The following is a 27,747-nucleotide window of genomic DNA, read 5'->3' on the forward strand; positions in this document are numbered from 1 at the left end:
AATTGCTTTGCTTTAGTTATAGTTTGCAGTTCCATCTTTAGGATTATCATGCTGTATAAATGTTTATCCTCTCCTACATTGCAAACTGTGAGCAGCTCCCAACCTAGCTGCGACAGGCTTAAGCTTTGTGCACACACAGAAATGCTTGACCTTTGCTGTATTTGTGTCGGAAAGAGGCTTGCTGTGGAAAGAGTTTCACGTGGCATTTTTTTATAATTGAAAACTGAACTCAAATCCAAATGCATCTGTCCAAGATTAGTACTGTCATTTACCCAGCAAACTGACGAGTTAGATAAAGATAAGACATGAGTTAAGTCAACAATGTTGTCAATAAAAGGAAGAGCAGTGATTTGCCCTTGGAGTCCACAATCCCATCGCGGATTTAAGGCAGGGAATCCTTGCTTCTCATCACAATGTGTTCCTGCAAATCTGGTCCTAAAGCTGTGACAAAGCAGATTATGTGGTCCCAAAGGAGCAAAGTTAGAATGAGAAGTTGTGTGGTTTGAAAAAAAATGTGAAAATGAATCTATGTATATCTATGCATGACTGGGCCATGATGCTGTACACCAGAAATTGACACATTGTACCTGATTATACTTTAATGAAAAAAAAGAAAAGAAAAGAAAAGCGAATATTAAAAAAAAGGAGTGTGGTTTAAACATTGTGAAAGCTCCAGGATTTAATTTCCAAAGTGTAGAATTTGGGGCAGGAGAGAATTTCAGAGGTCATGAGCCACAACCTTTTTTTGTTGACCAGGAAACTAAAACCCAGAGAGGGCAAGTGTCTCACCTAAGGCCCCACAGCTCACACAGCTGGAGTAGAACCTGTGTCCTAGTGCCCTGGGGTCTACTTTGCCATGTTTCCTCCCTTAAAAAAAATCCAGCAAAACGTGCAGAAAAGTCATGTATATGTGGATCATACAAGGAGCCCCAATGTTCCGTAATGAATGCACATAGCACATCAAAACACAGCTCAGTGGAACATAATTAGTCATCAAGTGTCAAGAAAAGGAGAGAGAGAGAGAGAAAGTCCTATAGTTAGCTATTTAGAAATACGCAGCATACAGGTGACATTTCTCAAGTCCAAAGATAAAGAGAAAAGCTTAGGAGTTTTAGGAAGGAAAAAATGAGAATCTTGTAGCAATAAGGATTAAGAATCATCTCTCATCAGGGGTGGAGGTTATCGCTCAGTGGTAGAGTGTCTGCTCAGCATGCAGAAGGTCCTGGGTTCAACCCCCAGTCCCTCTACTAGAAAATAAGTAAATAATAAATAAACCTAATTATCTCTGCTCTAAAAAGAAAGAAAGAAAAAAGCCCTCACCATACTTCCCATTTGTAACATGGGATACTGGAGAATAATGTCTTCAAAGTTCTGGGAGACAATGATTTTTAACTCAGAATCCCACGCCCTGCCAAGCTATTCTGTGATTTCCGACGTGCAGGGATTTAGAAAGGTTACCACATGCAGACCTTTCTAAAAGAATTACCTGGAGATGGAATTTCTCTGAAATGATGAAAGGCATCAGGGGGAGGGGGAAACTTAGGATAAAAAACTGGGGAACCAAGAAATGAATCAAATGGTTAATTGTTTCTAAGGTGATCATAGGCAAAATGTATTGTGAATACATTGTTCTGAAGAGACACATAATATAAAAAATTAGTGGGGGAGGGTATAGCTCAGTGGTAGAGCACATGCTTAGCACGCAGGAGGTCCTGGGTTCAATCCCCAGTCCCTCCATTCAAAAAATAATTAAATAAATAAACGAATTACCTCCAATACCCACTCCCTTACCAAAAAAAAAAAAAAAAAAAAGAAGCAGTAACAACAACAAAAAAAGATTTGGCGTTAAATGCTGGATGCTTTAGACACAACATAAAAGGAAGTGAAGGTGATTTAGCACCTTGTTGTGTTTAGAGAGTGGTGAGATGGGCATTAATTCTCAATATTGATTAAAAAAGTCCGAATATGCTTACTAATAAATTAATAGAAAAGGATATATACCTTTCAAATCACCAGAGGAGAAAAAAGAACAGACAAATTCAGTTAAGGCTGAAAAAGATCAAAAAGAGGAAAAACAAGAACACGTTATACTGAGAACAAACAAAATGGCATAAATAAATGGTTGGTAACAATTTATGTGAAAAGGTTAAACACTCAGATTGGGGTTTTTTTAAAGTTCCATCTGCAAAAATTGGATAAGAAATATGCCTCAAACAAAATAAGCTAGAGAAGGATTTAGATTGAGAACTGGGAAAGGGGAATAACTGTTTCAAGCTACAGTCCAGGATCTGGCGGCAGCAAGAGAGTTGTCTGTCGGCCTCTCCCTGACAGGTCTCAGAGGGAGTGGTGGCCGGTAGGGGCTGACGTGCCCCCAAAGGGCAGGGAGACACACGGACACAGAATGGAAAATGTCTTGGTGATGATTTTTTTTGGATTTGACACCAAAAGCAAAGGCAGTAAACAAACAAACAAACAAACAAACAAAAAAAACAAAGTACAATACACAAACTAAAAAGACTACTGCACAGCAAAGGAAACCATCAGTGAAGTGAAAAGGCAGCCTATTGACTGGGAGAAAATATTTGCAAACCATATATTCCGTAAGAGGTTTATATTTATAATATGCAAGGAACTCATAAAACAGAATGGCAAAGAACCAAAGGACCCAATTCAAAAATGGGCAAAGGTCCTGAGAAGATATTGTTTCCAAAGAAGACGATCAGATGGCCAGCAGGTGGATGGAAAGGTGCTCAGCATCAGGGAAATGCAAATCAAAACCACAACGGGGTATCACCTCACACCTGTTAGAGTGGTTATCAGAAAGAAGACGAGAGGTAACAAATGCTGGTGAGGATGTGGTGAAAAGGGAACCCTTGTGCACTGCTGGTGGGAAGCAAATCGGTGCAGCCACTCTGGAAAACAGCATGGAGGTTCCTGAAGAAATGAAAAATAGAACGACCATATGATCCAGCAATTTCAATTCCAGACATATAGCCAAAGGAAACGAAAAAATTCTCTCAAAGAGAAATGTGTCTCCCCACATCCACTGCAGCATTATTTACAAACCCCAAGACATGGGAACAATCGAAGTGTCTGTCGACAGATGACTGGATAAAGAAAAGGTGATATATACGCAATGGAATAGAATTCAACCACAAAAAAGAAGGAAATCCTGTCATCTTTGGCAACGTGGATGAACCCGGAGGACATTTAAGTGAAATAAGTCAGACGGAGAAAGACAAATACTGCATGATCTCACTTATACGTGGAATCTAAAAAAGAGAAAGTCAAACTTGTAGAAACAGAGAGTATAGAAGTGGTTGCCACTGGGGTGGGGTTGGTAAAAGAGGCTATGTTTGGGTTATAAGATGAATGTCAGAGGGTCTAGTGGCAAATGTGGTGACTAGAGTGGATAACACTGCAGTGTGTGATTGAAATTTGCTAAGAGAGTAGGACTTAAATGTTCCCAGAAAAAGAAGAATAAGAAGGAAGAGAAAGAGGGGGAGGAGGGGGGAGGAGGAGGGGGAAGAAGAGGGGGAGGGGAGGGGAGGAGTGGGGGAGGGGAGGAGTGGGGGAGGGGAGGGGGAGAAGTTGGGGGGCAAGAGGGGAGGGCAGAAGGTGGAGGGGAGAAGGGGGGACGGGGAGGAGGAAAAAACAGAATGGAAACGCCTAAGGGGTACAGCCAAAATGGATTAGATCAGATGAGGGGACATAAAAACCACTGTCAGAGAACGTTCAGCATTTCAATTTTCTAGGAAAAGATACTGGGTATTAATGACCGCACTTCCGGTAGCAGATGACGTTGTTTCTACTGTAAGTTATTTTGCTGTGACCTTAAAGCAAGTCACAGTTGACAGTAGGTTCCAGTTTCGCCATCTGAAAACCTTTATCATGCCAGGTACGAGCCATGAGGAACCCCTTTGGGGTGGACCATGTTCAAGTCAGATCGACTTTACCCATCACCATCTTTGGGGGGACCTGAGTCACCAGTCATCCTGGAAGCCTCATAATGACAAGTGTGTGTGCCAGGTGCCCTAGCACCAGGTCACCCCCCCTCAGATGGCTCACCCGCATCGCTGTGGAAGCACAGCACACCTGGTCAGCCTGCCACCAGGCAGAGCCACCAAGGACACCAGTAGATGTGGGAGACCCAGGTCTGTCCACACAACCTCCTGGAATTCTTGGTGGGTCACCGCAATGGTCCTGGCGTGTCCTGGCTTGTGACCTCAGGCTTGGACCCATGACTCCTCCCCGAATGTCGGTGGAAGCCAAGGTAGGGGTCTCAGGAGGGTCTGCTTTATTTAAACCCAACCCGCTTTCACGGCACCCACCGATGAACTGGGCGGATGCACCAGGTTCAGGCTCCCTGAGGACGACACAAGACACAGTCCACACTGGGGACTCTCCAGTAGGCACGTGCGTTCGGATGCTCTCTGTACACGTGAGCCGGATGTCAGTGCTAAGGTGTCACTTTGTCTTGCTGTGTGCCTTTTAGATTCCTAGTAGTGACTTTGCAGCCACATTTTCAAAGCGGGGGTGAAGATCAGAACAGAGCCTGTGACAGACACGATCAGGAAAAGCCACAGGAAGATGCGATCGAGGACTTGGGCAGCGAACTTCCAGTCTTGTACCACCTGCAAAAGAGAAAAAGAAGCCTTCCGTTCAGGATGCTGGGCAACTGTTCTGAATTCATTTCAAGGGACTTAAAAAGAGTAATACGTAGATGTACAGCCTGGCAGTTTTCAAACGCACCAAATAAATACATCCCCATCAACACCCGCTTCCCGTGACCTCACTGTAAGTCAGGTTTACGGAAACACTTTCATCAATACTGAGGACATAACATAGACACAATAGAATCATTTATGCATCTGTAAACGATACTGGTTAAAATGGGAAAAGCCTGATTTTTACTCAAGTAAAAAACCCAGCATCTCTTACTATGACGCTTCTTAATATTACATATGAAACAAATCGCAAATTTGTAAATTAAGAATTTTTGTGGTCAATCACACTCCACCTGCCTTTCTAGAAGGAACATAGATGCTTACGTAGAACTTAAATGTATTCTGTGCACATAGAGGCTTAGAAATAAAACCTTGGGGAAAAACACCAAGACGATAAATTAAAACATGAGAAGTGTCAATCCCAAGTGGGAGATTATTATTTAATCATCTTAAACTTTTTGTAGTTCCCAAATTCCCTATGCTGATAATATGTTATTTTGATAATTCCTAAGAAAGCTGTTTAAGTATTTGTATTAGAATTTCTAAAATAATGTAAAGAAAAAACCAACAAAAACTCCTTAAGAATAGCTGAACTGTTTGTTCTCTGGGTGACAATCATTTTTTTCTAGTGCTTTAAAAAAAGAGGTGCAATGGATGAAAAACATGACAAATTATAAGAGAGAAGATGCTAGGCAGTATCTAGATACAATGGAGAGGATATTTCTGAAAAAAACATTTTTTTCATAAGTTTGTTTATAGGATCAGCCTCTTGGTACCATTGCTGATTTTAGGGTAAAATAACTGAATGCTATAAATTGCTCTAAATATTAAACTTGTTTTAAGTAACAGGCCAGTTTTTATGCTGGTGATTTATATGTCAAAGAGTATTTTCCTTCTACTGAGGAAGGACCATTTTGAGGAGAGAGAGAAGATGAGGAAAAGAAAGATGGAAGTTAACATTTGTTGATGGTTTACGGCTCACGAGGCTGGGACCACGTGCACTGGGCGTGCAGTGCGTGCTTTGTATTTGATGTCACTGATCCCTCACGATAACCCTTCAAGGGAGGTTTCTGAAAACTGACACTCAGGGTAAGGAGCTTGTCTAGAGTCGTATGGAAAACGGGTAGCATCTGCGTCCAGGACTGTTCTGAGTCTGAAATCCACACTCTTGCCACATTTCAACAATCCACCTGTGAACGACATCGCTGCACCCTCTCTCCTCACTGAAATATCTGCTGTAACACCGTGTTTCTCTATTAATTTCAGGTTGATTCTTTCTCTTCTCTCATTTCTAACACTATGAATAGAAATAGCCATCATCCCAGGAGAAATGAAAGAGAAATGACCACAGAGCAGAATACCCAACGTAAAATCTAGAACTGAATTATTTCATTTTATATTATTTTTTAATTTTTAAAGAACATTTATTTTTTGTACAATTTAATTTATTTATTTAGAGGGGAAGGTAATTAGGTTTATTTATTTATTTTGAGATGGACGTACTGAAGATTGAACCCAGGACCTCATTCATGCATCTTAAGTAACTGAGCTACACCCTCCCCACCCTGAATTATTTTAAGTAGAATGACGTCTAATGATCAGGAATAGTGGTTCGTCTACAGTTGCTTCTCTTTTGCTCATTCTGTTTTTGTAAACTTCTTCCTAAAAATCCATACTGAATTCCCTATTTTGTGTCAGGGCTTGTTTTGAAGTTTTATGTGTGTAAGGCAGAGAGAAAAAAAAAAGTCATATTTTAGACTACAGCACGTGTTGTAAACAGATGTCACAATGGGACTCCTTGCTCACCGGGAGGGCAGCACACCCGCGGCTCACTCACCTGGCTGATGAAGTGCTCCTTCTTCACGTGGCTGGAAATGTATCTGATGGAATCTGCAGCCTTTTCCAGGAAAGCAACCAGGACCTTTTCTCCATCGCTCACCTGCTTCTGTTTTGTTTTATCTCGGACTTTCCCACTCACTGGTTTACCTTCATCTTTATCTGGGAAAGAATAGCGATCCACGTGGTCCTTCATGCAGAGTAAGGTGGGGAGTTTTTGCAGAAACAGCCTCTTCACCCAGGGGGCCATGGGGTGGTAGGTGGAGGACGACCGGTGGTGGACGTTGATGACAAACACGGTGACGATGATGGACAGGGTGACAAAAATCATGATGAACAGCAGGTACTCCCCGATGAGCGGGATGACCTTGGAGGAGGACGGGATGATCTCCTCGATCACCAGGAGGAAGACTGTCAGGGAAACCAAGACGGACGTGGACAAGGAGAGCTTCTCTCCCTCATCGGAGGGCAAGTAGAAGACCAGCACGGTGAGAAAGGACAGCCCCAGGCAGGGGACGATCAGGAAGAGCGTGTAGAACAGGGGCAGACGGCGCAGCACGAAGGAGTAGGCGACGAACGGGTACCAGCCCGCGCCGTCCCTCCTGCTCCCCTCCGTCCCCTTGGCGGTTAGTATTTCCCACTCGCCGTTGTCAAAGAAGTCCTTTCGGTCCACGTTCTCGTCCACCAGGACGAGCTCCACCAGGGTCCCGTCGTAAGTCCAGGATCCGAACTTCATGGAGCAGTTCTGCCTGTCGAATGGGAAGAAGGTGACGTCCATGGTGCACGAGCTCTTGTAACTGGCGGGGGGCGTCCACACCACCGTCCCGTTGGACCTCACTATGGCTTTGGTCATGAGCGAGCCTTCGAACCGTCCATCGGCGCTGCGGAAAAGCGGTTGGCTTAACGGTTATTTAGTTCAACACTTATTACCTATTTCCACCCCACCCCACCCCCGTTCTATTTGTATTTCGTGACTTTCTTACTCCAGCATCAAACAATATTTCCCAAAGGAACAATTCTCTTGTTAAAGTTGTACCTTTCTCTGAATTGTTTTGTCCAAATCAGGCTATTCTATTTCTACCCCAATATCTGACCAGTGTCCTTTTCTTGGGTGACACTTACTTTTCAAAGAGAACTATGTCAGGAAGCCAGAGGGACTCGGACGGAACTTTAATGGAACGGATTCCACCGTATTCATCCGGATCCCAGCGTAATTTGTGGTCTGTCCATTCCTGCATGAAATTAATATACTGGAATTTTATTCTGAAAATTCAAGGTGGTAGAATCCTCAAGTTTGCATTAATTTACTAATAATATATTTTATTTTAGAAGGGAAATTCATCCATTTTAGACTGTATCATCCCATCTAAGGCTCAGGGCAGTTAAAGATAAAGCTGGAGTCAACCTGGTCTTTGATGGTGCCCAGGCCCTCACACCTGTCCAGTCTGGGATTTCCAAAATTGCCTCATCTCCCTCACAGTGAAAAGGTCTGGCAACAAACACCTCTGATCATAGACCATGGTCTATTTTTTAAGCCTCTGTCTCTTAAGAAACCCCAAAAAAGCAAAGATAGATCTAACTCAGTTTCTTCCAAGAGAGTTGGTCTAGTGATGTTGTAATGTCATGATAATGGGTACAAATGACTCTGCCAACCAAGCGTCTTAGACAAATGTCCACCCAGTAGGTTCATATGAAACATCCAGTATCTCCAGACCACCCTTGAAGACATTATAACTTTTATTCAATGAAAAAATGTTTTCCAAGAATTTCCTTTTACGTTCTAATCTGAATTGATTTTGTGAGCCCCAATGACTGTTTTAAATTCTATTCCTAATGTTGTTAGTCTCCAGAGGCTTACATAGTTTTTCCTCATAATAGAATGAAATCATTTGGCATGTTTTCCAGAGGCTGATGGATCCAGACGAACAAACTTGACTATTAATTGATTGGATTATGCAGGTCAAGAGGATGATGTATGGATGACCCAATTACAGCAGAAGTGGACTTTCTTAAAAAGATCTTATGAAATCTGACCTGAAAATTAAATTCCTCCATTCCACTGTCCGTCACGTGGACAGCTGAGTAATGATCTAGGATAATATTAAGTGACATTTCAGAAAGTTAGGAGGGTTGCCCAGTGTGAGGCTTCCTAGAGCCCAGTGATGCCAATGTTGTCATTAAAAAATCAGGAGACAGCAGATGGATGACTCATTAGATGGTAAAATGTTGAAATATGCATGATGCCTGGAAAAAGATGGACGTATACACTCCAGATGAAACATTGTCTCCCTTAGACAATATTTGTGAGTCTTGATCCTTGAAAAAACAAATTTTAAAAGATAGGGGTCTTTAAAAAGCTACAGTGTAAAGGATTAAAAAAATTGCATGACTACTTATGGAAAACCATGCACATGAAGACAGACAGGTGAAGAGGCCAGCCCCAACTAATGAAGTATTTACCATGTTTACTTGGAACTCACAAGCTTCTCCCTTCCTTCCTCTTCCTCTTCCCATTTTGAAAAGCAAATATAATTTCCTTCATATGAATAATCTGTCTCCCGCTAAGGAGACTTCCACCATTAGCAGCAAGTCTGAATCTCAGAAATGTTGATGGGAACTCAGAGTAGCATTTTTTGTTCGTTTTCACTTTTACGTTTAGAAATTTTACTTGCAATAAAGTTCATTCTTTTGGCCTACATAAATGTAGGCCAACAGTTGGATAATCAGTAACATCATTAAGACACCAGAACAGCTCTGCTGCTCCCCAAGTTTTCCTCATGCTGCCCGTTTGTGTTCAGCCCCTCCCTCATCCCCGGTTCCTGGCAATCACCGATCTATTTTCCGATCCTGTAATTTTGTCTTTTCCAGAATGTCATATAATGGAATCACACAGTCAATAGCCTTTCCATCCTGACTTCTTTTACTTATCATTATGCATTTTTAATTCTTCTATGTTATATTAGTAGTTTGTTCATTTTTATTAGTGAGAAGGACACCACGGTATGATTAGACCACAATTTTTTTTTAAATCCATTCACCAGGTAAAAATATTAAGATTCTTTCCTGTTTTTAATGATTATAAAGCAAGCCACTATAAACATTCTTTTTTTTTTCTCTTAGGTTTTACACTTAGATCTGAGATCAATTTTGAGTTAATTTTTGATTACAGTGATGGTAAAAGTTGAGGGTTTTATTTCATATTGATGTCCAATTGCTCAGCGCCTTCTATGGAAAAGACTAAACATTCTCCATTGAATTACGTTTGCCCGTTTGTTAAAAGTCAATTGACCATCTATGTGTGACAGCCTATTAATGGGCTCTTTGTTTTGTTTCCTTCATCTGTGGGTCTCTCTTTTCCCCAGCACCACACTGTCTTGATTACTACTGCTTTCCAATAAGTTCTGAAGTCACATAAAGTGAGTCCTCCAACTGTGTCCTCCCTTTCAAAGCTGTTCTGGCTACTGTAGTTCCTTTACTTTCCACATAAATTTTTGAACCAGTTTGTTGCTGCCTGCAAAACAATCCTGCTGAAATTTTAATTGTGATTCATTTGAATCTATAGATTGGTTTGGGGAGAACTGAGATCACAATATTGAGTTTTCTGACCTGGGAATATCATTTCTCTGTTCATTTATTTAGGTCTTCTTTGTTGTTTTTTAATCAGTGTTTTGTAATTGTCAGCTTACAGACCCCACACATATTTAGTTAGACTTATACCTATTTTATGGGTTTTTTTTTTTAATTTGGATGGTATTAAAAATGGTACTTGGAAATTTTCTAAAAATCCAATTGCTCATTGCTAGAAAGTAAATACACAGCTGACTTTTGTATATTAACCTTGTATCCTGTGACCTCGTTTAGCTTATTTAGTTTTAGGAGATTTTTAATAGGTTTTCAACATAGACAATTATGTCATTCGCAGATAGAAAGTTTTGGTTCTTTCTTTTCGATTGGAATGCTTTTTATTGCTTCTCCTTGCCTTAATTCACTGACTAAAACCTCCAATATGACATTAAATAAGAGTAGGTGTTCTTGCCTTTTTCCTGATCTTGGGTGGAAAGCATTTAGCTATTCATCACTAACTGTTATGTTAACTGTTGGTTTTTGTAAATGTCCTTTATTTGATTAGGGAAGATTCTTTCTACTTCTAGTTTGCTGAGTTTTTTAAAAATCATGATCATTTAATTATATGATTAAAGACTATTCTCCTTTAATCTTTTAATATAATGAATTCTATTGATTGATTTTCACATATTGAACCAGCCTTGCATTCCTGGGATCCACCCCACATGGTCATGATGTACAGTTTTTCTTTCTTTCTTTTCCTTTTTGCAGTTTTATAATTTTTGTTCTTAGATAAGAAAAAATAGTTAGACTTTTGACTTACAGAGAATGAGGATGCATTGGCAAGGAAGGTGTTTCTCTGACGGTTTTCCTGATGTTGTTTGAATTCAGATCAAAATACAACTGAGGTTTCTTTGAGAAAAGATAAAGGCAATGAAGTTGGTGGCATGTGCCCTTGTGGTTTTGCTACTGAAGCATTTTTTTGAATCTTGTTTGTAGGGGTTATAGGAGCATTTGGTTTGTAGGAATTTAATAATTCACTAAATATCTGATACAAGTCTGGGCTAACTACAAGAAAGGAAAACAACCCCTATGTTTAGCAGTGTCAGATGCTTTTCACCTCAGCTTTGGGGAAGGTTTGCACGATTATTTAAAGAAAACTGTGGCATACTTTAAAAACTGTTTTTGTTATCAATGACAGTCATGCTGATAATAAAATAAAAACAATAAAATAACCATCAAAAAAATAAAACTTCTCTGATGACATCCTAAGACTGGCCTAAGTGCTTTACTTTTATTAAAGCCTTTTTTTTTTTTTCGGGGGGATGGTACAGCTCAGTGGTAGAGTGTGTGCTTAGCTGGGTTCAACCCCAGTCCCTCCATCAATAAATAAATAAATAAATAAATAAATAAATAAATAAACAAACAAACAAACCTAATTATCTCCCCCCCCAAAAATAAATAAAAACAAACAAAAAATAAATAAAGCTTGTAGAATAGATAAACAAGATTACACTGTATAGCACAGGGAAATATACACAAAATGTTATGGTAGCTCACAGAGAAAAAAATATGACAATGAGTGTGTATATGTCCATGTATGACTGAAAAATTGTGCTGAACACTGGAATTTGACACAACATTGTAAAATGATTATAAATCAATAAAAAATGTCAAAAAATTTATGAAATTTATAGCAAAAATAAATAAATAAATAAATAAATAAATAAACAAATAAAGCCAATTTTTCCAATCATCTGCAACTTGCCTACTATTAACGTTATATGAGGCAACCGTGGCTCAAAGAGTTCAAGTACTTTGTCCAAGGCCACACAACTAGTCAGCAAAGAAAGCAGGATTCAAGGCTGCTGCCTATGACCGGGTGGGCCCTGCAATCACAGCTCCAGGAGGGGCCGTTCGCGCTGGCTGCCGTGTAAAGGGCGCCCCCTGCAGCTTAGGGGTGGCAACGATATTTGAGCCGAGGTGCATCTAAAGCCATATCCTGCACTCTTTCCTCTCCCCATTCTACGTTAAAAGGTGGGGCATTATACAAACAAGCATGTTACCCTGCATCCAAGTTCAGGGACAAACAATGGGAGAAGAATTATGGGGTGAAGATGACCAGTGGTAGTAGAGCCTTCAGTTGCCTTCCACAAAGGCAAGGCTGTGAGGGAAGGGGCGGGTCAGGAGAAGATTGGGTTGGGACATGAAGCAGACACGTGCTGCCTGCCACTAAGTTCCCCGTCCTCTCTGGTAAGGAACCCCATTTCCTCTTGGACCACCAACTCCACTGTCATCCCTGGCAGTGGGCGGACCTGACTCTTCCTTCCAGCCTGGAGTCCGTGAGATGCCATGAAACTTCAGGGACCATTCAAAAGAGGTGGCCCTTCTTGTTCCTGCTGATTCGGAATATAGGAAGCTCGTGGTGCTGGGGCGGATGTAGCCCCCCTGCTCCCAGCAGATGAGGGCCTGGATGAGAACAGAGTCGCCAAAGGATGCGGAGCCCAGGGACACCCAGGGCGAACCCCAGGCCCTGGGAATATTGCTGGAGCCCCTGCCTGAAGCTGCACGGAGAGCCGACCTTGTCCCTGGACAGTTCAGACTGTGAAAGCCAATGAGTTCCATTTTGACTTGTGCCCATTGGGGTTGGGTTTTCCATCACCAGCAGCTAAAAAGCTCTCAGCTGGTTCGGGGGAGGATCCGAGTAGATCTGGAGTAGGGAGCCAGCCGCAGGCACACAGCCGATGAGCCTGGGGACAGACACATGCTCGGCAGACTGGCCAGAGCGGGGCTCTTACACTCTGTCTTAAGAGACAGCACTGGCGAGTGCGGCGAGTGAGTCCAACCCCCAGGTTCCTCTGTTTGGAATGTAAAGATCGCTGGAAACAAAATCACCTGCTTCTTGGACCCAGCCTTCTCTCTGCTATAGGCACAGCTGTCCAGTCTTTCCCTGAGCACAGCTATACTGCCAAGGAGGAAGGCACAGAACTCAGATTCTGGGTGCAAATCCCAGCAAACCCACACCGGTGGTGCAGACTGTTCTCCGGGAAGCGGGCCAAGTCCCAGGGTGAGAGATCATTCCATCAGAAAGATCTGTCTCACTTACCGGACGTCCAGCAGCAGGATGAATGGCTGTGGCCAGAGACAGCACAGAGGCAGGGGTTTAAGAAGCTCAGGCTTTCAGGGAAGAGGGGGAGGGCATCGCTCAATGATAGAGCGCGTGCTTCGCACGCACAAGGTCCTGGGTTCGATCCCCAGCCCCTCCATTACAAAAAAATAGACAAATAAATAAATAAACCTAATTACCACCGCCCTAAAAAAATTAATTATAATAAAATAAATAAAGAAAAGAAAAAAAAAACTAAAAAAAAATTTTTTTTTTGTTTTACAGGGAATTGATTCATTCTACAAATATGCAAGGCTTGTCCCAGCACCCAGTGGGCTGCCTTGTCCTCCCAGCCTGGGGCTGCTTCAGACAATCAACATGTAAGCTAACTGACAAACAAGCACCGCACCTGGTGGTCATTGCCCCGAAGGGCCGGGTTTGGGTGTGAAGGTACCGGACAGCGAGTGGACGGGGAAGGAGGTTCTGTTGGGCGGACGCCGTAGCTGAGATGTGGAGGGTAAGAAGGACCAGAGGGTGGGGTGGAGAAGGAGAAGGTCTGCCGTGGGTGCTGTTCCAGGATGAACAACAGATAGGAGTGGCTGGATGAATGAGGGACACGTCTGAATCCACGAGGAGGATATAAAGAGCTCTCCAGTGGATTCAGGGAGCGTTCCTGACCAGTAAAGGAAAAGAGGGCAGGTGGCACTTGTGGTCAATGTGCTTACTTTGGGGTACCCAGGACAGAGAGAGAGGGCAGTGAATTAGAGTCCCACCCCCGGACTGTCCTTTATCAGCTGTGTTCCTTTGTGTGGCTGAGACAGACATTCCTCACAATCTTGGTGTCCTCCCATAGCCACATCTGGGGAATCAAAGATGCCCTGCCCAATGTGCCCATCAGAGGGGCTCACCAAATTTCCAGCAGGCTGTGGTCCACTGTGATGCTGGCTGAGCCCCCCACCCTGGGACCACTGCTCGTGTAGGGTCAGTTGTGTCCGGGCGAGGATTCAGAGCCCAAATCCTCCGTCTTGCTCTTTAAGGAGGAGACTTTCTGGTCACTTCCCTGCTCTCTCTGAAACCCTGGGGGGCATTTGGAGAGTAACGTCCTGTTTCTGCTTTCTTAAAGCAAGAGATTAGACATAATATCCAGTGTTCACAGAGCGTGTCCTGGCCAAGGTTCCCAAAGCCTTGCATAAACACCAGCCCTGCTTTGCAGCACGGCCAGGGCTAAGAGTTTGTTATTGCTGGAAGCAGGGGAGCTCTGGGTAGGTCAGGGTCAAATACCAAAGTTAATCTAGGACTTAGGGGAAAAAAGGGAAAAATACTCCAAATCTAGGTTTCTCCATTTGGAAAATCCGTATCAAAATATAGCCCCTTAAAACGATCTTTTCTTACATATATTAGCTGAAATGTAACTCATAACTGTCAAGCTGTTACCACAATCCAGAACCAAATTTCATTTAAATCTAAATCATAAGATATTTTTGTTTTTACTATAAATCATGACTTTTGAAATGGTAAATAAATTCTTCTCATTATTCTTAGTTCAATGTCAAGACCAAAAGACAATAAGGAACAAATATTCCTTGCTAGTGCCTTCAGTGGCAACCTCTGGGACATCACTGGGATCTTCAGCTATCTTAAAGTCAGCTGCAAAATTCTTAAAACTAAATTAATGTTGATTCACTATAATCTTAAACGCAGCAACATGACATATCCTATGTCTTATATGTCCATTACATCCATGAGTTGCCTACAAAGGTGGCACCAGGAAATGACATTTATGGGGCCCCTACTGCATGGCAGATCGCATCCAAGTCACATTCACACACGTGATCTTGTTAACCCTCCAGCGACACTGAGAGCTAGGCATCGCCTCTATTTCACAGAAGAAGAGACTGACGGTCAGAGAGGCAAAGTGACTTGCCCGAGTTTACATAGCAAGACTTTGGATTCCTAATTCACTCTGCTTCTTACTCAGGGTCCATTTGAATCAGGAGACCACACTGGCCTCCTCTGCCAAGGTCAGAGTGAGGCTGTAGAAAAGGAAGGAAAATAAGATGGTGAGTAAAGTCTGAGATAAATTCTTGGATGTAGACGTGCCGTTGCAGGTTGTGGAAGAGAACTAGGCTTTGGGGAGATCGCTCAGACCTTTATGGCAAGGCTGTCCTGTCCTTAGCAGGTTTGTTAAGAAGCACACCAGTTTCTTAGTTTTCTCCTCAAAAACCAGCTCCAGGGATCTATCCAGTGAGGCCTTCATCATGTTTAGAACTTTTTATTGCTCTAAAATAGGAATCAGCTGTTGTAGGAAAAACATTAGTCTAAGATGTTGGCCTGTGCAACGTTCAAGAAGCTTCCCTTCCCTCGGGGTCACCGTGGGGATAGGACAGTCACCTGCTCTCAGCTCCAGGGAAGCCCAGCCTCTCAGAGTCTCATGGGCTCCTTGGAATCTGCACCCAGCAGTGCCAGGCCCAGTGCCTCACACCGTCCCCTGCACACAGTAGGCGATCAGGAGTACACTTGACATGGTCGTCAGAGTGAATATTCACATAACATTCAGGCAAAGGGCCAGCCCTCCTGTCATTAAAGCAAGGATGGTTTCATCTTCCGTCACCTTTTGGGGGGCCTGTGATGGCAGTTCTCCCAACCTTGACTACGACAAAGCGGAATCTGAGCGGCCAGGGAGTGAGTACTTTCTCCCCATGCTGTTTTAGAGAGTCAGTGTTAATAATCTATTTATGATTTGCAGGGTTTTGATTACTCTCTGGAAGTATGAAGGAGGCAGATAAACGGGTTTGCAAAATAAGATCAATAACATAAAAATAGCTCCACGTAGAGGACTTTCTCAGGCTGTCGCTAAACTGGTGCTTGTAAAGGTCTGTGGTTGAGAGGACAGAAGAGAAATGTCTAAATATATCAGAGGAGAAGTAAGGAAATAGAAGAGAAGGCAGAGGAATTGGGTTAAAAAAAAAAAAGCCCAAACCTCTCAGCTTTGTGTACTTCCAGGGACCGCGCTTTTGTTCCAAGCAGGCAGAATTTTATTCTGTCTGTGGAAATCAACTAGGGAGCAATTTCCAGTGTCTGGGAGGGAAACGAGAAAAGAGGCAAGCTTGGTCATCTTTGTCTTTATTTGGACTGAGGTAAACAGGGGTGACTAGACAGAGTTTCCTGGTGTGAGAACTTTGGGAAGTCATGTTATCAGGAACACTGTTCACATGGGTCACAACTCCTCCAACTTTCTGGTTTGCCGAACTTCTACTGATCCTGTGAGACCCAGTTTAAATGTCTCCTCCCCTTGGAAGCCTTCCCGGATTTCTCCCTGTCGCATTATCGTTAATGTAATGACACTACATTTCCTTCTGGTGTTTATCATATTACAGTCGTTATTTTTCACACAACTAACACCACGTCCACTCCTTGAAGGGAAGGCTGACTTTTGCATTCTGTATGTCCAGCATCTGGCAGAGTGCCTGGCACTAACTAGGCGCTCAATTAATCTTCATATTGCTATCAGCTACTCTGAAGCTGAGATCTGCATAAAGCACTAATGGTAGCGGTAAATAAAAAGAAACTAGAGAGACGAAGATTGAAAACAAAACCCAAGGAATCGCTAACAAAGACAAAAAGTATGCAATTTAACCAACCTTCTCACCTCCCGTCAAGGAAGCGCCAATATTTTCTTCTTTACATAACATATGCAAACTTGGATTTTGAAGGGTAATTATTTCCCGGCAACTCCAGGAAGAGCATCTCTGAACAAGAAACAGGCGATGGCCACGCTAAGAGCGGTCATCTAAGCAGGGAGCCCCAAACCATTCATGTGTATTTGTCGTCAGATCAGGAAAATGTGGATTTATCCTTTTGACTTGGGTTTCACCGTGTTGTGAAATTGATGCTGGGTGGTCCCTGTCAGTCCCTGGTCTCCCTTTCCAGGGGGAAACTGCTAGGGGGAGACTCATCTCATGTAAGATGGGGGGGGTGGGGAGGAGGAGGGAGAATTTAATGTCACTGATGTTCTTATCCGGTTGCAGCAGCTTAAATGGGGGAGGGCTGCACCCTGGAGCCTTTCCCCCCTTTTCTCCAAGTAGCCAGGGGACCTGTACCCTGAACTCAGTGTCAGAGCCACCCTCCCACCCGCCTAAGGAAAGACCCCCTCTGGGAGCAACAAGACACAGCAAGGTGTGCCTGCCAACTTCCAGACGGCCCCTGACTCACGCTAAAAAGAATGAAAAAGGATAGATCCATCCCCAAACATTCCCAAAGTGAAGAACGCAATAAGCTCTTTAAAATAATTAATTAGGGGGGAGGTGCAGTCCTTGGACTGACTGTTACCTGTTTGAGCCACACGTTCGTTGTCATCAGCTGATTCTTTTCATCCTAAGAAAATAGTCATTAGAAGATGTAAATTCAAATGAAGTGAAACCGTGTATTAGATTTCTTTCTTTCTTTCTTTCTTTTTTTGCTCAAAGAGATTTCTCTGAGTCTTATGTTGGAGGGGTCCAAAGTGAAAAGGATTCTCAACTTAAGAACAGTGAAATGGCAGTGGAACTTAAAATATTATGCATATTTTGCTTAAAATGAAAAATAATAATTAAAGCAAGTCGCAGTTCATTGTAGTGATATTTATATACAATTGTATAATCCAAAAGGCACGGTAAGGGTGCGAGGTAGAACGAAATATTAGCTAAATCGGAGATGGCTTTGCATGATTTTCTTAAAGGAATTCTGGGCATTGAGCCAGCTGGGGTGGAGTGTGTATGCTTGTGGTGGGGTGGTGGATGTAGGCAGTGGAGGAGGACTATTCTGGGGCTATGGGGACCAGAGCAGGACGGTTTTGCAGAATTTGGGGTGTTAAAGTTCACTGATTTCCCCAGGGACGTATCTGTGGCAGAAGTGTGAGCCCGACAGAAAAACTGGAGGAGAATGTTAAGGGACAGGTGTGTCGGGGAGAGGTACAAGGTCCCAAGGGGATTCAGGAGAGGATGGGGTCACCCAGGGACTCACTCCTGCACGGTCACCACCTGCCCTCTCTCCCCGCCGGCACCCCTGCCAGCCCGCGCTCAGCCTGGATGCTCAGCCCATGACACTGAAGCAGCCCAGGGCTCAGCCCCACTCCTCCCTCTGGTGCTCACCTTGGCTGTTCCCGCAAACCCGCCAGGGGTGACGCAGCCACCCTCTCACCCCAACCCCAGCTAGATGTCCCCTGCCAACAGTGTTGCAACAAAAATGACATTCTCATTCCCTCCTCGGGTCATTTCACTAGCTTCTTGGGGCAGATTTCCTCTCTCAGTAAGTTATTTTTAAAACTGAAATGGCAGACATGGGCAAAGAAAGCAAAATAAAATCATAGCCCCGAGAACGAGTAAAGGAATGCAGTTCTTTTTCGCTTAGGGCCGAGGATTACTCACCACATCTACGAGCTGAGATATTTTCAATCCGAAATAGACTTTTATGGTGTCATTAGCATGTAAGACGGGGCGAACCCATTTCTGGTACCCTTGGAATAAATGTCTGAGGAGCGCGTCTTCTTCCTCCACGAGGGACCTGAATCCTGCGGCGGCTGTTGAGACACAGGGGACCGGAATTAACTGGGGAGACAGGATCTCGGGGTCCACAACCCACAGCCGGACCTTCGTGTATTTCTGAACAGCCCCATTCAGCAGAAGCAGTGCTGAGGCTGACCCGCCTCAGCTCCCTCCCCAAACACACAGCTAAGAGCAGGCTCCATTCTGTTTCTTTAAAGGTTGTGTCTACTTGATGGTGGATGTTTGCTAAGCTTATTGTAGGAATTGTTTCACGATGCACGTAAGTCAAATCATTCTGCTGTGCATCTGAAACGTACACAGAGCTGCCTGTCAACTACATCCCCATAAAACCGGAAGAAAAATACATAAATAAAAGTAGGCTCTATGCTTCACCCGGAGCTTTACTGTCTCAGGACTTTCCCACCGCGGTATCAGCACCTGGACCCCAAAAGGATCATCTACGGCCACCCCTTACCCTGTATGTCACGACTCGCCGGCTGACAGACGTGGTCTCTGCCTGTGAGCTGCTGTCCCCACTGCGCCCAGGTGGCCCCTTTACGTGCTTGTCACAGATTGTCCTATTTTTGTCCTTGTGGGTCCTCCCCTCGAGTTCCATGAGGGCAGGCACCATCTCCGTTGTATCTGGTGACCCTTATCCAGCACCCAGCACAGTGCCTGCCCCCAGTAGGAGCTCATCTTTTTTCTGTTTAAGGAGTGAACCCATTTTCCATGCATTCAGCACCTGTTGCCAGAACACCTGCATGCGCCCTGCGCTGTTCTCTCCCCTTCTTCCGGTGGAAGTCTTCCCTTTCAGACCTTTCCGGGCCAACAGCCAGGTCCTAACAACAACTCATCTCCGCCCCTAAATGTGTGAAAGCTTAAGAAACACCCTGATTTCAAGCTTCAACCCTCAAGTCGAAGGAATGGTTTAGGAATGCGGTCTAGAGACGAGTTTTGCTTCTTTTCAGTGCTATGCTATCCCATTGAAACATAAATTGTTAGTTAATTTTCTTTGTTGTTTTAAACATAGCCTCTCTTCCTTTGCCCAGCACCCTAGTAAATCCCACAGAGCTGCTCATTCTGCCCCATATGCTTTACCATAGAAAATTTTCCCTCCGCCTCCCACGCCCGCTGAGAGACGCACCTGATGGGCAGTGGTCACCTGCAGGACACCCCCCAAGTTTACCCAATAAAAACCCAGAGATTCTCAGTGGGGAAAAAAGCAAAAATAGCACACAGTCCACGCATGCGCATGAGAAAGTCACTTTACCAAGGGAGTTGTCATTCGAAATGCATTCTTAATGCTTCTCCTGGGGTGAGCAGGGTGTGGATAACAGTGCTCTGGCTGCCCCGCCTTATCTTCCGTTCCAGAAAGCTCAAGAAGATGCATGTGAGTGGTCGAGATGTAACCTTACATTTGTGCTTGTTTGCTCAAAAAGCTAACCGTTCCCAACTTTGATCAACTGTCTATTCTTAGCAAGCGGGGGAGGGGCTGCCAGGGCAGCACTCAGTACAGGACCTAAAACGTACCTGGACACGCGGGCAGTGGGGGCGCGAGGACAGGCAACTGAAATTCCCCGAAGCCTTCTGAGGGAAGAGGTTTCGCTTGCTCAAGCTGAACGTCAAGATTCCCTGCCCCACGTCTGGGCTCAGCTTCCTCCAAAGTACACTGCAGCCCTGATGGCTTCCCAGCAGCTCTGCGGGTGCCGCCCCACCTCAAACGCCATCATCTCCCGCTGGGGTTCGTGTGCTGCTTCCTAATAGCTTCACTCTTGCCCCTTTCACAGTCCATTTCCCACCCAGCAGCCAGACCATCTCTCCCAAGCAGAAGAGGATTATGTCAGTTTCCTGCTCAAACCCTCCCAATGGCTTCCCATCAGACATAGAAAAAACATGCCCAGATCTTACCAGGGTCTCCCAGGTCCCCCATAGGCACTACCTTCTGGCTCTCTGCCCTCACTCCCTCGTCCCCAGTGCCTCAGCCCGGCTGCGCTTTCCAGAACATGCCAGCACATTTCTGCCCTGGGAAGGTTCCTGCCCTAGAGATCCCCACACTCCCTTCCTCCCCGTGCCCTGTCCTTGCTTGCATTGTCTTCCTCTGAAGGGGTCACAGAGGTTACACCGTAGTAGGGAAGAACAAATCTGACTCCATGTTAGATCTGTTCCTTTAGCCCTGTTTCCTGGGCTCAGACATGCAGGTTCTGTACCTTTTGTAAAAAGATGTTGCCTAGAGCCTGAAATATACAGGAGAGTCAACTCTCCAGGCTTTGACCTTTAAAGGTATAACACTTTCCATTCATACAGAGATAAAAAGTTGCAGAACAGAGAATTACACTCCTCTTGTTGGAGGTTTACAGGAACATCATGACTCGACCTTAGGTGGACAGCTGTGAGAACAAAGGATTCCGACAGCAAGAAGTTTGCAACAACCAACCACACCCCCTCCCATTTTCAGTAAAAGGAGCCTGAATGTTGACTTGGGGAAAACGGTTGTTTAGGACATTCGTTCCCCCATCTTCCTAGTCTGCCAGCTTTCAGAATAAAGTCTCCCAATTTACTAGCCTGTCGTGCTGTGAGCAGAATGGGTTTGGACTCTGTAACAACACGATCTGAAGTCCCTCCCACACAATCCAGCCCCTTGGGTAGGTGTTACAAAATTTAATAGATGATTTTAAAAATCAACAAACTAGTGACTATAATAAAAAAGAAGCAGATCTAGAGAACAAACTAGTGGTTACCAGTGGGGGGAGGAGAGGGTATTATCAGGGGAGGGGATTAAGGGGGACAAATTACGATGTACAAAATAAGCCACAAGGATATATTGTACCACACAGGGAATACCGCCAATATTTTATAGTGACTATAAATGGAGTATAATCTTTAAAAATTGTGACTCACTGTATTGTAAACCTATTACTTATGTACTATTATAAATCAACTATACATCAAGTAAAAAACATAATAAATGAAATGTCCCATGATTATGTATGGTTTTCTGGAAAAACAACACCATTGTTTACCCTCAGGTGAGAGAGTAAGGAAATAATTGAAGAATTTCAAACTTCAGCAAGTATGGTTGGGAGAGGTGTATTTTTGATTTGACCCCCTTTTGGTATATTTTGGGTTTGCCTTCCATTATCACCATCTTGTCCAAAAATATCAGACCACAAATATGATAGCTTTTTCTGTCAACGCATTGAGCTAGCCCTCAGAGTGGAATCAAATAATAAATATTTCATGGAGTCTCGCTAGCATGAATGTTTCTTAGAACAACTTCACATCCCGCATGCTGGAACTATTCGTAGGATCTGGTAGATTTTTTTTTGGTGGGGGGGATGTAATTAGGTTTATTGATTTATTCATGTTTAATGGAGGTACTGAGGATTGAATCCAGGACCTTGTGCATGCTAGGCACGCACTCTACCACTGAACTATACCCTTGCACCCCCAGATATGGTAGATTCTTGATAAATAATTACTGAATGACTAACACACGTCATCATGTGGTGAGAGGGATGGGGTGATTAATTCTGGGAGCAGACACACACACATGCAAAGGGTGGATGAGTAACACGAGAGAAGCCACGTGGCCATGGGCAGTGAGCCTCCACCAAAGCCAGAAATACAGAAATGAGGGGTTGTGCCTTGTAAGTTGAAAAAAGGTAGTTTTGTGTAACAAAAAGAGAATATTTTACTGTTTGAGTAGTAAAGTTAAAGAACTTAAGGAAAGGTGGTACAGATCTAAAAATAGACATAGACGCTAATGGATCTGGAAATAACAAATTTGGGAGCTACTACGGATTATTAAGCAGATTTATTATAAATCTGTGACAGATGTACACAGCTCAGTCTGCATCCCCAAACTAAAGCCTGCGCAGGAAAACGAGGACCAAGCTCTCCTCCAATTCCAGTTCTCTTATGTCACCATGACTGTGCAGAGGAGGATGCATGCATGAACCATGAGGCGCTACGCTAACTAATCTTGCTCACGAGGGAGATGGTTTCCCTGCAGAAAGAATGGCAAGAATCAATGCTTTCTGTTTTAAAAAATTAGTTGATTTATTTATTTTAGATTTGGGGGTGGGATTGGGTCTGTTTATTTATTTATTTTAATGGAGGGACTGGGGATTGAACTCAGGACTTTAAGCATGCTAAGCATGCACTCTACCACTGAGCTAGACCCTCCCCTCTAAGAGTCAATTCTTTCATAGTAAATAGGATGCTCTAGTAAATTAAGGCAGCAAAACACTGGATATTCACTGCACACTGAAACACACAGAAATTGATTATGATTTTTACTGTTGGCAAAATCGCAGGTAAGACGTTTGTCGAGACCAAAGCAAGTTTGATGCTCTTAGCACTTAGAGATGACTCTGTTTTTGCGTCCCAGGTGTCAGGATTTGTGTGTGTGCCCTCTAGTCCGACAACTTTCAAATCCAGGATTTATTGCAGGACTTGGGCAAATCTATCTCAGTGCCTCCATCTGAAAATTCCAATAAACAAATGTGGCCAAAAAAAAAAAAATACTGTTGACACATAAATACAAATTGCTAATGGAACAACACTTCTCGCCAGATGGCTCCCGGCTGGATATAGTTTCTGGTGTAGCGGGAAGTGCTTTCCATTCGTAAATTACATGAAAAGGGAAATAATTTCAAAACCCAGAAAACTAACAGGTGACAAAGACCACTTTCTCCTACACTTTCCACTGATTTTCTTTTTTTTCCCCCTCTTCTCTTCTTTTTCTAATTACCTACATACACAAATTTACTAAAGTATTTTGTATCTCCATGCTATATTGGACAATTGAGCAGCTACACACAGATATAATGATTATTAATAGATATGATATTAAAATGCTGATATAGTCCATTTCTGTGCCAAATATTTTAACAGTTCTTTGAGTACCATTCAGTGCATTTGGTAATATTTCTCCTGCTTTTCTATCTTCCTACTGAGCTCATGATGATTCAAAGGGAATAACATAATAAATGACAAAAGCATAAACATCATGGAATTCATAGACATGATTTCTTTAGCAATATACAGATGTCATAAAATTACTCACCAGAGCCACATTTTAACAGGTTATCCTAAAGATACCTACACATTAAATTTTGTAATTCTAACGTTATCAGCACCAACAATGATCAAGGTTTAATTTACTTAAGGTTGAGCTTACCTGAGGGGGTGACCCCCAGGGCACTGAGCACCAGGATAAAGTCTGTCAGCTTCATGATGTCCGCATTGGAAAGATAATTCCTTCCTCTTTAACCTCAGGGTATTTCCATCAGAAAGGAGGGTTTGGGGAAGAAAATGCAGTGCTTCAAAGTCCAAAGTACAGCCCAGAGCGAGCGGACACCTGGAGGGGAGCAGCCCTAAGTGTCTCACATCAGTGCAATGTCTCTGAAAGTACGCCTCATTGATCTCCAGGCAGCTGTCAGATCGTGTAAGTCTGAGAAGTATCTCTGGGTCCTAACTCCTGACTTATTAATGCACTCTCTCGCAAAGAGACGCAGGGCACTGGAGAGAGGATGGAGCCCAGCAACTTCTGAATGCTCTGTGCTATTTTTTTCGTTGTTGGAGGTCTGTGTGAAGGGGGAAAAACACATGTGAAAACATGCATCAGGGAAGCTAAGTGAAAAGTTTTTCCAACATACTCTTTCTCCATCGTCTCTTCATTTTGACATGGAGCTTAAGAATTACAAAGATGAGTGGGTCAAAAGATCCAAACTCCCAGTTATAAAATAAATCCTGGGGATGTAATGTACAGGATGGTGATGATAGTTAATAATACTGTACTGTATATTTGAAAGTTGCTAAAGGAGTAGACATTAAAAGTTCTCATCACAAGAAAAGAAATTTTGTAACCATGTGTGGTGATGGGTGTTAATTAGACTTACTGTGGTGATCATTTCACAGCAGACACAAACAATGAATATGTTGTGGTCCTGAAACCAACCTGTTATATGTCAATTGCAGCTCATTTTTTTAAATGAATAATAAATATGTCCTTTAGTGCCCTCATCCAGTGGTTCTCAGGTGTTATAAGGTCAGAGCATCCTCTGTGGTTGCCGCGAGCCACCAGGTCCACCTGATGGTCCACAGGAGAAAAGATGGTCAGAGGGTCGTCTTGTTTTCCTCCCAGGACTTGGAGGCTGAAATCGCCACCCTTTCTTGGGTTCACCTTGTTCACGGTGGGGCAGGTTCTCGTCTAGTTCAGTGCTGTCCACACGCAGAGGGCCCTTAAAAATGCAAATAATCTGATGATGGGGCAAGAGTAAGGGCAACGCACTCCGGGGCGCTGACAATCCACCTGAGCCACACTGATTTACTCCAATTAAAATTTCCCAATAGGATCTCATTCAGCCCCCGTCGAGGGGATCAGCAACTTCCAAACACCAGGTGTCGCTCAGTCAGGAACCAACATGGAATCAAAACAGCCCCGCTTGGGAGGCAGGACCATGCCCCCTCCTCCAGCCCCCTGACCGCTCTTCCCTCAGAGACCCCCTCACACTGCGCAGCTGTCCCTTTTCCGGACCACGGGCTCCGAGGACGAGGACGGATCCCCAGTGCCCATCACACGCGAAAGCTTCAACGAGCTGCCTGAATGGAAGAGGAAGGAAACAATTAGACATTGATTTCCTATCCATCTGAATTGTGTCCCAGGCCCTCTGTGAATTTACAGCCGTCTTAGGAATTAATCAGGCAGTAACCTAGGGGTGCAGGAAGTATCACCTTTCTTTATTTTCAATAAATCAAATAAAATAGAGCTTGCTGTTCCACTGAGCTGGCAGGAAATTCTGTCTCCATCATTATGGGAGCTCCAGCCCCTTGTCAAGGGCAGCAAAAGAACTGAGAAGGCTTTTGTGACCCCCAAAACACAAATAGGCCCTGTAGCGTCCAGTCCGTCTTGACCACAGCAGAGGGTTGGTGGCCGGCCCACGTGGTCCCTACGGACGTGGCAGTTGGGCTACCCTTTGCCTGGAATTCTGGGTGATAGGATCCCCTGGTCGCTGGTCCCGGCTGCTGGAGTGACCAGCCAGTCTCTGGGAATATCTTGCCTATTTCCCCCTGAAACTGACCCCTTTCCCCCTGAAAAGACACTGAACTTGTCTCCATCCCACTCTGGAAATCTCAAATAATCCCTTCAGTGAGTTGAGACTTTAGGTGAAAGCAGACATCAAACAAACAGGAAGAGAGGTTGTCTTTAAGCAGCTTCTGCTTTGGGTCTCTAGAAACACAAGGAGCCTAACTCCCTTCTTGGGAAACGTAGAAGAGAGAGAGAAAAAAAAAGAGAGAACAAAACACAAATTCATATCTCACAAAAATCGTCCTGTTCTGAGCCGAGTTGTGTTCTGTCCCTCGCCTGTTCTTATAACCAATTATAAACACCAGGTGGGCAGCTGCCTGGGGGGTCTGACGGGTGGTGTCCATCCACCCAGAATACTCGGAAGATCTCTCTCATGGGCAGGGCATACCTTTGCAGCCTGGGAGCCCGAGCAAAACGGCTGCTCGCCCAGCACTGACCGAGCGTGCTCCCTGCGAGGGGTGAGCCCGCTCCTTCCCGGGACCTGGGAAAGCTGCCCAGACCACTTCCAGGAGAGGCGACGTGAGAGCACAAAACGAAACTAAGGTGACGGGAAACAGATGGGCTTTCCCTTTAAGACTTAAGAAGTTAGGATTCATATTTTTTAAATTGTGAAAATATTATAATTCTAATAGTAAATTTTAAGAAGACTTACAACCCATCTTCCTAATCTAAACACATCAAGAGTTTGGTCTATTTCCCTCCAGTGCACGTGCCTCGATGGGCGCACACACACCACGCTTGCGCACACAGCACAAACGCGCACTCAGCGCACACACACACACGCATGCGCGCGCGCACATCACACAAGGACACACCACACATGCGCACATGAACGCACACACACCACGCACGTGCTCGCGCGCGCACACACAGACGCACACACGCAGTCACACTTGTCGTCTAGTTTATACACAAGCTCATCCTCCAGCCGAATTGTTACCGATTATAAGAGAAAACTTGACACCATTAAAAAGGAGGATGTTTTGATACCAACTTTGAGAACCGGAGGAACTTGGAGAAGTTATTTCATGACCTCTGTGGAGACGAAAAGGACAATTACCGATGTTCCCATAGTACTGTTAAGTAACCTCAGGGCTGGCGGAGCCGCCCTAGACAGGGGTGCTGGTTAATAAACGAAGCCAGCCTGGAGAAGGTTCCCGTGGTGGCCTCCCCTGTGCCTGGCCCTGCTGTATTTCCATCTCTGCAGTGTTTCTTTAGCGGCATGGACGATGTGCTTAACAGATGGGCAAACAACACAAAAATAAGAGGATCAGTTTGATGGCCAAGGTCCTTCCAGTACTAAATTCTGCAACCATGTCACCCACTGTGCGTGACAGAATCAAAATTCGGAAAGACTTCAAAAGGCTAGGATGTTCGGCCCACATGAAGGAGGTAAAATTAATGAAAGTGACCCCATTTCTGTGAATTGGGACAAAATGTGTCTGTTACTGAGTCCAAGTCACCCCACAACAGGCCAATAAATTGAGAGACGAGGTGTTGGGTCAAGGAATAGTGACTTTATTCAGAAGGCCAGCAGGCTGAGAAAATGGGGGACTGGTGTCCTGAAGAACCATCTTTCCCAAGTCAGAATTCAGGATCCTTTTATACTGAAAGGGGAAGGGGTGTGGTTGGTTGTTGCAAACTTCTTGGTGTCAGAATCCTTTGTTCTTGTAGCTGTCCATGGAGGTCAAGTCATGGTGTCCCTGCAAACCCTGGACACGACAAATGTGATTCTGTGTCCTGCAACTTTTTATCTCTATATGAATGGAAAAGTGTTATACCCTTAAAGGTCAGAGCCTTGAGGGTGGGCTCTCCTGTATATTTCAGATTTGTTCTTCTCTGTTACATATCTTTCTTATTTATGATTTTATTTCTACAAGAAAAAGTTAGAGTTAGAAA

General features: G+C 44.0%; 1 protein-coding gene across 1 annotated transcript; it reads right to left on the reverse strand.

The window, feature by feature from the left end:
• Positions 1 to 3,644: 3,644 nt before the first annotated feature.
• On the reverse strand, positions 3,645 to 24,628 carry CHRNB3 (cholinergic receptor nicotinic beta 3 subunit). Its single transcript, XM_010976951.3, has 6 exons — positions 23,938 to 24,628; positions 18,639 to 18,790; positions 17,563 to 17,607; positions 7,686 to 7,795; positions 6,565 to 7,444; positions 3,645 to 4,634 (listed from the first exon to the last, which is right to left on the reverse strand). Exons 1-6 carry the CDS (start codon positions 23,990 to 23,992, stop codon positions 4,500 to 4,502), a joined length of 1,377 nt encoding a protein of 458 aa, XP_010975253.2. The 5' UTR covers positions 23,993 to 24,628; the 3' UTR covers positions 3,645 to 4,499.
• Positions 24,629 to 27,747: the final 3,119 nt, after the last annotated feature.

This window comes from Camelus dromedarius, chromosome 22 (assembly GCF_036321535.1).
Source record: "Camelus dromedarius isolate mCamDro1 chromosome 22, mCamDro1.pat, whole genome shotgun sequence".
Lineage (NCBI taxonomy): Eukaryota > Metazoa > Chordata > Mammalia > Artiodactyla > Camelidae > Camelus > Camelus dromedarius.

Coding starts and splice junctions, on each gene's coding strand:
- CHRNB3 (XM_010976951.3), bottom strand. CDS start 23,992: ATGAAGCTGACAGACTTTATCCTGGTGCTCAGTGCCCTGGGGGTCACC. Junction 7,796..17,562: donor CGAACGTGTGGCTCAAACAG/GTAACAGTCAGT, acceptor AATTTCATGCAG/GAATGGACAGACCACAAATT. Junction 7,445..7,685: donor GACATAGTTCTCTTTGAAAA/GTAAGTGTCACC, acceptor GCTTTTCCGCAG/CGCCGATGGACGGTTCGAAG.